We start from the raw sequence: 10,764 nt of genomic DNA on the forward strand, positions 1-10,764 counted from the left end.
TTTGGGTAATTAGGCAGTATCCCTGCGCTCGTGCTTCATTCGGTTTACATAACAGCTAGGCATAAAAAGGGTGTTACAGCTGAACAAGTTTGTACTATTTAGGTGCATTTAATCGCTGCCGAGTTGAAGGACTCGGTAAAGCTGATGAAAGTGGATTTCGGTAGAGGCTACGATGGGGTAGGTTGATAGTTCGACGGTCACGTGGATCGGGGTTGCTGTAGGAGAAGTACCCTAGGGTTTGCACTCTTGAGGAGTGGAAGGTCGGCGGATGTAATCCCAAATCAGGCATGAAGGATAATGTGGCGGACGTCACTCATTGTGGTTGAGGCAAACGTGATAAGCAACAGATGGGTGGTAGAAGAGCCTTCCCAAAAGAATCTGAAGACACTTGCGACTCTAAGCGCCGGATTTAATGCCAGAAGCAAGGTGATAAGTTTAATAGCTATCTACCATGGGTTTTATGTTCTGAGGGGAAGGCTGTAACTAAAGCATCATCGGCCACTTCAGCCTTTTCATTGCAGTACTTCAGGGGTTCCCGACCTTCCACACGGCTTGTGAAGCGGACAGGGTGGTGCGCGCGTGGCCACTCAATGGGCTTCAATGCCATCAACTACGTCTCTGGAGGCGACCTTACTCTCCTGGGTGCACTGTAGGATCAGGCGTAGTAGGGAAGTGACATCTTGGAACGGACCTGTTCAGGTGGCCAGGGTGGATTTGGTGCATTTGATGAAGGCACAAACCAACACAGGGAAGACGGTTGAATATGCCGGCATTTGACCAGGCCGAGGTGTTTGCCGTGGGAGTCGCTGGAGAGTAATTTACTGCTGACAATCGTTCATGGATAGCACCATTCCAGTGCCTAGCTGTCATGCCACCCAAAGCTAGCTTGAGGGTTGAGATATTACCAGGTTGTCCAAGCTCAGGCATGAACACCCGAGATGCCCTCGCGATCCTCCCAGGCAGTACGTGCACGTCTTGACCACTTAGCTTCTTCAGATGACGCGATCGAATGTGCTTAGATAGGTGGGTGTGGGTTACAGAGGTAGACTGTACGTGTGCGTGGGCGCGGATAAGGCAAACCCTGCATTGATATCGGGTTGGTGACCGCGGAAATTTGCCTTGCAGAACGGTCAGCACACTTTTTTATTGTCCTATCCGGTGAGGCCGATTCAGTTGAAATCGTTGGCTACTTGGCGGCTACATTCTGGAAGCAGACAGTTGTCGGAAGGTTAGACTTGTTCCATGGGATTCCTGGGGCGATCTCACCTAAGGGGATAATTCGGGATAAAGAATGGGGTTGGATTGGTAACTAATCGGATGAATAAGGACGAGGACAGGTTTTGAAAGACTTCAAGATGGAACAACTTGATTCAGATTCGTACCGCAGATGGAATCACAGGTTCATGAAGACAATGGCTACACGGAAAAAAATAGAAGGGGAATGTCAGGCTTTCAGAGGACTCAAGAGTCAGGTTTTTACGCACACGCAGTCATGCTGATACACAGTGGCAGCAGCCAGAGCGATTAAAGGCGTGACCTGCAACCTTACACAAATGCCGTGACCACAAGTGAAAAATCCAGGCTAAAGGCAGTAGCACCCCGGAAACATTGCCTCTTGCCCACGGAATCCCCTGAATCAAGTAAACCGTACTTCTTCTGGGATGATTTACACCTTCCCGCAAATTAACAAATAAGACTCAATCCCGGTGAGCAAGATGTGACACTCAGAGCATTAGTCCGGGGGAGGACGGAACTTAACACCGGACCATAAGAGTAGCAGTCCCTGTTCTGAAGACCCAGGACGCCTACCGAGGCGGTTGTCATTCGAAGGGATAACTGTACAATTCAATTCCATTTATCAGCTATAAGCCGGGTGCCATAGACATTTGTTCCGGCTACTACGGTTTCGATCATCGGAAAACGGGAACTTGGAACATATAACCAAGCTTGGAGTAGAAGGCATGTTTTGTTTGTTCAGAAATTGGGTAGCTACGCATTGAAAGCGATAGCCTCAATGCACGAGCGCCAATGACTGCCAATGACCGGGCCATTTCCGCCGACGTCATTAACCACTAGTGACTTGAGTCCTGGGGTCCTTATCCAGGCAGTGGGAGGTCATACACTGTCCACCGCTCGGTCGCCTCCACTCAGCACAGTACGTGACCTGATCTAGCGGATAGAGAGGTGATAAAGGCGTTTAAATCTCGAGAAATTCCCATGACAGTGGAACTAACGTCAGAAATTCTCAGGTAGTCATGAGTTACAGGATGCTTAATCGGCCGCTTGTATTTCAGCCGCAAAGTGCACCAGAATGATGTTAACCAGTTTCACGAGCATTGTCCGCAAACTAGACGGGCTCATGCTACTAGTAGATCGGCTCATACTGGCATCATCATCAGAGGACGCAACATCAGTGCTGACACTGATTCTGATGACCTTCCAGCCGCTCTGTTAGGGGACTGAGCTGAATTCCCCTGCCAGTGCCTGTCGAACCATTTTGGATTTATTTAAAACGAACTGTCTCAGACAGCTGGAGTGGACCGATAATAGTACCCATCTTCAAAGCGGGGATTAGCAATGAGTGGAGTAATCACAGATGCGTCAACTTGACTCATCACCATCATCACCGTCATAATCATCATCAGATACAGCAAATTCAATGTTGTTGATTCACTGCTACACAGCAACAAAGTTTATCTAACTATATTTAAGGTCTTAGGATGAGAAGAGGAGGAAAGAGTCGGTGAGGGAGGGGACCTGGTGCTGGCCTATCGCAACCATTGCGAGGTGCCTACATCTCCAAGCACTCAGTCAGACGCTCTGAAAAGAAACTTATAACACGGGCGCCACTGACGTTGATCAGCCGCCGTTCATTGCAATGTCTCCAGCCAAGCGCAAGAGGGGTCACGGGGACCCCGTCCTGGAAGGCATACTACACCAGCTACACCCGAACTATTCTTTTTCTCTTTCACATCCTTCTACCAAGTCGTACGTTGTCCACCTTGTGGGTTCCGGCATTTCGAAAGATGCACGAAGAGCAGCTCTCGTTTTGGTAGGGTTTGTTTCGGCATGCTTACCACATGGCCAAGCCACCGTAATTGATAGTGCTTGATGTTTTCGCTGACCAACCAAATATTTGTATTCTAATTTGTATTCTAATTTTGTATTCTAATTCTAAGTTGTATTCTAATTCATTGACGCGATCCAACACCAGCAACGTTTATGAGGCATTGGTGGTAAAACTTTGAAGACTCGTCATATAATCTGTTTGCAGAGGTAACGTCTCGCAACCATACAACGATATAGCCCTTACAATGTGTCGGGTACATGCGACGCTTGAAACTCATTCATATCCATTTTGACGCGACAAGTGACAAATTAACAAACGTGCTTCGGACCCTTGAGGCCCTATTCTCTGACTTCATCAGACATATTTCCATCAGAATTAGTACAACTACCGAGGTATGTAAAATCCTCCACAGACTTAAAAAATTCTCCTTGATTTTTAATGGGTATGTTCAGAAGCTACACGTTCAAGATCATGACTTTACATTTTGGGTTCGCGGGGTGCATGTGAAAGGTGACGTGACGGTGATCCGTTTATTCTACAGTGTTTGTGCCTGGCCTTCTTTTTCAAAGACGAGCATGATGTCATCTGCGTGCTCCAAATCAGCAAAGTTCTCCTCAACAATGACTTAATCACGGGATCAGAAGACCTTCCAGCGTTCGCTTCATTATTTTACCGATGATGAATTTGAGTATAGGTGGAAAGAATGAGCATTTCTGGATACATTTTATAGGGACGGTTTCAGCTGCCCATCCACTCACACTTCTGGTACTGCGCATCTTACGGCCACAATAAATCTACAAACATCTGGGGTATCTACCGTTGAGTAGATCTAGATAGAAGCGACTGGTGAACAGTATTGAGAACACCCTCCAAGGTGTAGGTGCCTCGTTGTTGGTCGTTTTCGTTAAGAACCCAGGGCTTCTTCACACCAAACCTGTGCTTTAATTTCTATCCTCCTTTCTATCTCTCTTTACTTAGGCTTTTCCCCTCATGGGTATGTGGAAGTTGAGTACTATTGTATTTTACTGGTGTATTCCCGTCAATGATGATGATGCGATGCATTCTCTGATTTAAGGAAAGCCAAGCTTGTTAGTCGTCCCTACCTGTGGCGTGTGGCAGTTTCAAGGTGTGGTTACGGTGATAAGCATGCTGGTGTTGCTTTATTACCTGCGTCCTTGCCTGGGAATTCATTACCAATATCGCAGTGAAGCTACGTGGCGAGGCTTAGTGGTTTTCGTAAGGATTTCACTCCGCTCTGTATCGGAACTGATTTTTCAGATATAAATTTGAGTTACGAATTGAGCACCACCACACACAATGCAGCTTGTGTACTTCGCCTTTCATTCAAGCCTTCTGTGAAAATCATTATAACGTTCAAATTGGCTAATGGTGACCTTAAAGGATTAAATAATTTGACGAGAAATATGTGGAGCTGGTAGATGCCTGACCTCTAGCTTCCATTGGTCAAATGTAGCCCGGACCAATCCAGGTGAAACAACCGAGAATTTTGTCGGTTGTCTTAGTTTTTAGAAAGGCACTTTTTGACAGTCGGTAGCATTCATGACTGAGTGTGATTTCCACCTGTGATGCTCCCCTGAACAATATGCCAGTGACGCGCGGTTGCCGTAAGCTGTCGGTCGTCTCAATAGTTTGTTCCAAATTATGCTTGTTGGAATCGTGGCTCTGTATCGCAACTGTAAACCATAAAATAGAATTCAGATGCGTCCGAAATGCGCTGATGGAGTAGTGGTAACACTCGCATCGCATGTCAGGTGTCCGGAGTTCAAACACCGGCACGGCCGTTGGATATGCGCTGCTGATGAACTCTGATAAGAGCGAAACTCGAGTCCAGTACTTCCTCCCTTTGATATGGACTCACCGGATTAATTACGCCAGGACAGGAGGACGACTGTTCAAACGAGAATGATGTGAATATGAACAAACATATCCCGCATACCCGACGACAAAAATAATGAATAAATAAACGTAATGTGATCGATCAAATTTCAAGATCAGTTCGGTCACAAGCAGCCGTAGGCATTCCATTTTCCCTTAAATCGTCAAACGTAACCGCACAGGTTAACCCAACAACCACTACATAGGATGCACAACCGACGAGCAAGCTTACTTTTGCTTACTCCATCAAAACCTTATGAGCCTGTGCAATCACTAAAGGAGTCAGTCGTTTTGGATATGAAGCGGTGGTGGTCAACGTGTATTGTCCATTTTATTGAAATGCATGTTTTTCACCACTTCAATTCTTGTTCTGTTTCTTATTTGCATTTTATCCAGATGTGGTGGACATATTTCATTTGTTGAGTCTGAGCATGGGTGATGTAAAACCTAGTGCCGAACCGTCCGAATTAGTCCCTCCATCACTTGGAACCATTCGTGAAATTTTCGATGAATTCAATGTGTGCGACGTCTCGGACGAGATATGTACACGTGTGTTGGATGTACTGTATAGTGGGTTACGTTCTTAGTGTCACCTTTTGTGTTCAGGGCACACTTGTGACGTTGTGGAGGAATCTAGGGCAGTAGCGAATCACACTGGACATACGACTATTGAAGAGGGTGATATGAAACTCGCCATTGAATCCATTAGTGATGGGCTTCTGTTCGCCCCACCACACAAGGAGCAACTACTGGCCTACGCGGAAAAGAACTCTAATCCACTCCCCACTATTCGGGTACATCATGGCTTGCGTCTCCCCACTGAGAGAAACAATCTGACAGCACCCAACTACACTCTCGCCAAGCAGGAGGTGGATACGGAAACATCTCAGCAAGTGAGCTTAAATGAGTTTAACTGATCCCGAATGATAACAAAAGATCTAATGTTGCTCAGGTTTTCGGAATTTTATCGCATGTTTGTTGTCGAAAGTTTAGCTTAGACTATTATATGTTGACTTTACTGAGATATAATAAACCCGATAAAGTGCGTCAAGTTGGCCTGTGTTATCGTTGAAGGCTTGCCAGCATAATTACCAACGCTGCATAAAGAACGTAAGGTAAAATAAGGTACTATATGGGCACTCCTCGTACCCTGTTGGCGTGGCCGTGGGATGTGATTTACATATCAAGTGAATGGGAACGTATCGGTTGTTTACCGTTGTGCATTTAATCCCTTTATCCAATCCTTGTGTTGTTTGAGTGTATCTGGTCAATCCATTTAACGTGATTTGTGAAGGGTCACAAAACGTGCTGAACTTAGGTTGTATGGATGATACCAACTGATTGAAAATGTTCTTTATCAAATGTGTGCTTCTTCCTGATCCTCATTGTTTTCACCAGGAGCTTACTAAGTCGCAAGATTGAAGTAATGGTTGGCGAAACCACTACTACGGGTTCTAGGATGCACCTTGCATCTCGCTTTATAGGAGAATCAGGCCCGGCTCATTGGGCTTTCTACTTTGAAGATTTTGTTCCTCAGGGTTCTGTTGTTTGAACATACCCTCCTACTTGGTCAAGGAAGCATATCACAGAACATTCTGATACCCTCTTTGTCCCTCCCACAGGTCTACTCTTGACTGTCACACTATTTACAATAAAGTCAATGACCAGTGGTGTTCACTAGCCACTTGCGTTTCCTTGTTCAATTTTTTTATGGATGTTGCCGTTTAATACCGTGAACCGTGATTCATAGGTATGAAGTGGTTGGAAGAAATGTGGACAGCCTACTACCAGTTTCGCTTTTTTTGGCCCCCAGGTTTCTGTCAACCTTACATCCTGCTTGGAGAATAAATTGTGCTCGTTTGCAAAATACATGGGTGCTAATGGGAGAATCAACTGAATATCTCCTTTATAATATTTTTCAGCTGAGTGTGCCACACAAATCCGCCTCATGTTTCATTTAGTAGACTACCATAGATGTGAGATTCAGCCGGGGTTCGGTTGATTCGCCTGTTAACTTGGCTTGAAAATAAATGTATTTCGCCAGTTGCGGAGAGTGGTTTTCGAGGGGAACGGAACTGTGACGGCAACTTTGGAACTGCGCCCACCTGATGGGGAAGGGGCAGATGGCTCAGCGGTTATAGCACAAATTTACTGACCGGAAGGTCCGTGATTCGAGCTCGACCTTTGCCTCTTGACTTCCCCTGCTCTAGGCAACCCTGCAGTGTCTCAGCCATCGTGCTTCCTTCTGGTGGCCTGGCAGCTAGGCGCCGAAAGGTTGCTACAGCTGGACCCCCTTGGGCTACCGAGGCATTTTCAACAAATTTTTTGACCAATGTGTTCCCCCAAGGAAATTTACTTGAGTATATGGAATACCGCCCCAGCTGAAGCACGAAGTGGCCTCTGTGAAAATCACAAGCGATAGATTCAATTGAACTGCCATCAACCTCCACTTGATTTGAAACTAAGTGTTAATGAGAACGTCACAAACGAGAGATTCAGCTGGGTTCCAGGTGAGTCTCTCGAAAAACCAAATTAGTTTGCAAATGAGTGTATATTCGCTAATTGCGTGCAATTTGGTTTCAAGTAGAACATAAGGTTGACGGAAACCCGTGGACTGCGCGTACCTGTTGAGCCCCAAAAAGGTCGATACCGGTCGTGGGCTATCGACGGATTTTCGGCAACCTTTTGAGTGGTACATTACAAAGTGTTATTTGCAGTGAACGTGTCTCCCATGTTAGGAATTATGCTGTTACATTACACTAGGATGTGACTCCATTTTAAATTTGTTTAATGAGTCTCAGATTCTTCCATTAACGTGGCACATTAAGTGTTTTTATTGTTTCTCGTTTAGGTTCATCACAAACCCCTCTTCCTATGTAGTGAACTGGACTTTCAGACTTCAACTACTTGTTTCTGTCCGTTTCTACTGGGAACAACATCACAGTTTTTTGCCCCTATCCGTTCCTATTTTTTGCGTAGAGAGTGACGTGTGATTCTGTTGGTACGCGAGAGCCTACGACCGGCGTTCCACTGGTTACAGCAACCTCAACTCCACAGAGCCTCTATCGGCTATCAGCATCTGGTACCACCATGGGAGCACCTTCAACTGTTCGAGTCATTGCTCCTGCTGGGATTGCAACTTCAATGATTCGAATACAGACAGTTCAAAATGTGGCGCAGTTGGAATCATCTTCTCCTTTACGAGCAATCCCTGTGGCCACAGTGGGCTCCAGCTGTAAGCTGCGTGGTGGATGCCTCACGTTTTTCTTGTGCACTGTTATAATGTGACTCTCCCCGCAGTTTTTACCAAGTAGATAGTTTTCTGAGATTCTCTATACTTAGTTGTTTTAAACGCACTGATCTCAAGGACATCGCTTTTTGCATCAGAGGTAATTTGATATTTGCAAAGCCGCACAAAATTTTGGACTGCTTGTTACCTTAGTAGTATCATACTTATACATGACGGGTCACATACTTCCAGTGCAATCGTTATAAGTAACCGTCCATTTGAATATAACTAAGAAAGCTGTAGATACAAGGTTCATCGGGATGTTCCTCACTTTTGGTATTTTTTGAAGATGCTGTATTTCAATGTACTTCAATGTATTTCAATGTACATTAACCCCGCCATAGGGTCACGCTTCTCCTCATACCCTGATAGCCTTTACAGTTCTCGGGATCTTCGTTCCAGAACCCCACGTGGACGATGAACATCCACGAAACATGGGCACCACTCCTTAAAATGCTTTCTGTAGTCGAAGTCCTTAATTTAGTGTGGAATTCTTAAAATTGTCACATGCCTATACACGAAGTGACATATTAAAGCCAGTGCTTACCAGCGAAGATACGTGACTTGAGCGAAAACGACGATCTCGAACCAGCTGTACAACATCACACTGAAGAGGAAAGTGAATGCTTCGATTTTTAGTCAGCGGTAAAGCGGAACATTCACAGCTCTTCGGAATACACCTTACTGGAGCGAATCAGCAGTTGATTCGGTGATTTGTGTGTTTTCTGATTTGTGCTGTCTAGCGTCCGCTTCTAAGGCTGAAACACGATGTCTATTTGTTACTGTTTGATAAATTATAGTTTCATGGTTGAGTTACCTTAATTCAACATGCAGTCGGTTCACTGTAGGTTTCGCAGATGCTGTGAACTGTGTACCGCGACGTGACCGCGGACAGCTTTATAGCTGTCAAAGCCTAGTGCTAGGTGTGTATGATTGCGCAGCGGCTAATTACTACAGTAAGACGGCGTTTTCTACGGCCTTCGCACTCTTCGTCTTGTCTTGGTATAATCATGCTGTCCTTGCTGGGGTTTCGAGGTTATTTTTCGGAGGGATGATCTGAATTAAACAGTGCGAACCTATGTGCTTCCTCTGTCTGCTTTTTCTGCAGTATGACGTGGTTCCCGAAACTGGAATATCATTTTATAATTTTTGGATCCACTTTGCCACCTGCACTTACCTTACATATTAGCCGGTCCTTTGCAAACTTTGATGCAACCTCGCAGTTGCTGCTGAGGTTTTATACCAATAGGTCAAAAATATTAGTGACATGGAAGTTTGTTTGAGATAAGCCATGCCCAAACGTCTGTCATTGACTCACTCAGGACCTAAGTTTGAGATCTAGGCTCCCGTGTTTGAATTGGCATCTCGTAAAATGTGCTTGTTGACCGATTTATTCTTGGTATTGCTCCCAAGTCTTCAATCTTGTTTCAGGAGTGTTTGAAGTACAGGCTTCTCGGAATATTTTGATTACTTACCTTTGTTGACAAAGTTGTTTTCTTGTTATCAATCATTATCACTATATACCAGTGAACCATCAGTCTTCAACATTCCTGTTCCCTTTCATGCTACATGCAGTTGTGCGATCTGCAGTTATGCGGTCTGTGCAATCGGTTAATGAAAGCTATCTAAGTGACTAAGGATCCAACAAGGTTTGAGTACAGCATTGTGTTAAGAGCTTCTAAAACACCTAGATACAGCAAGGCCGTTGGAGTCCTGACAAGTCAACAGTGTAAACTATTCTCAGACCATCTTAACACCATACACGCTTTTGATTGATCTACCGACGATCTCAAGTCTGATCCATTAACTGCGGGACCGGTTTTTGTGCACCATGCGTTGACTGTTTCTATTTTGCCCTGATTTCTGACTCATCATCCACTCTGCTGGGCAAGAGAAGTGCGTTTTATGACACGGCACGCTTACTGGTACAATCCATCGACCTCGGGCCTCGTGCTTAGCGTATTTTCGGCACCTTAGTTGATGTATCGTTAACATGATACACACTAGAGTAATCAGCCGGCACTTTCCTAAACCATCATCATCTTGCAAAGATTCGTGCAAACAACTTGATTTGTTACAAAACGGTAACGTTTTGGTTTATTTTTCAGTGACCACCGTACAACGTCGGTTCGCAGATATCCCATAATGCAGTGAACCTACAGGAGCTGATCGATTTTCTCTCCTGTTGAATCTGTACAGCTTTTTAGAGAAGGTAAAACATTTACACAGTTTTGGATTGTTTTTATCACGGGGGTTCATACATCTTGCAATAGCTGAATAGAAAGATTCAAAACTCAGTTAATTGGGAGTCAGTTGGTTGAGGAGGCACATGTTCTCATCAATACGGAGGAAAATTTCGACGTTGAAGTGGCTATCTCATTTCTTCCTAACGACGGAGGTTATCTTCAAAGTGAAAGAACCAGAAAAGTGAACAAAGTGAGCCCCAGGTCCTGAAGACAAGCAATAAGGTCACCCATTTTTATCATTGCCAAAAAGGAACAGGCATACT

At 44.9% G+C, this 10,764-nt stretch overlaps 1 protein-coding gene across 1 annotated transcript; it reads left to right on the forward strand.

Moving 5' to 3' along the window:
- Positions 1-5,358: 5,358 nt before the first annotated feature.
- T265_08087 (hypothetical protein) lies at positions 5,359-10,485 on the forward strand (the record flags this gene model as incomplete). The annotated part of the gene is made up of 3 exons (XM_009173786.1): positions 5,359-5,859; positions 7,946-8,201; positions 10,364-10,485. The coding sequence occupies 3 exons, from the start codon at positions 5,650-5,652 to the stop codon at positions 10,399-10,401; spliced, it is 504 nt and encodes a 167-aa protein (XP_009172050.1).
- Positions 10,486-10,764: the final 279 nt, after the last annotated feature.

This window comes from Opisthorchis viverrini (assembly GCF_000715545.1).
Source record: "Opisthorchis viverrini unplaced genomic scaffold opera_v5_199, whole genome shotgun sequence".
NCBI lineage: Eukaryota > Metazoa > Platyhelminthes > Trematoda > Opisthorchiida > Opisthorchiidae > Opisthorchis > Opisthorchis viverrini.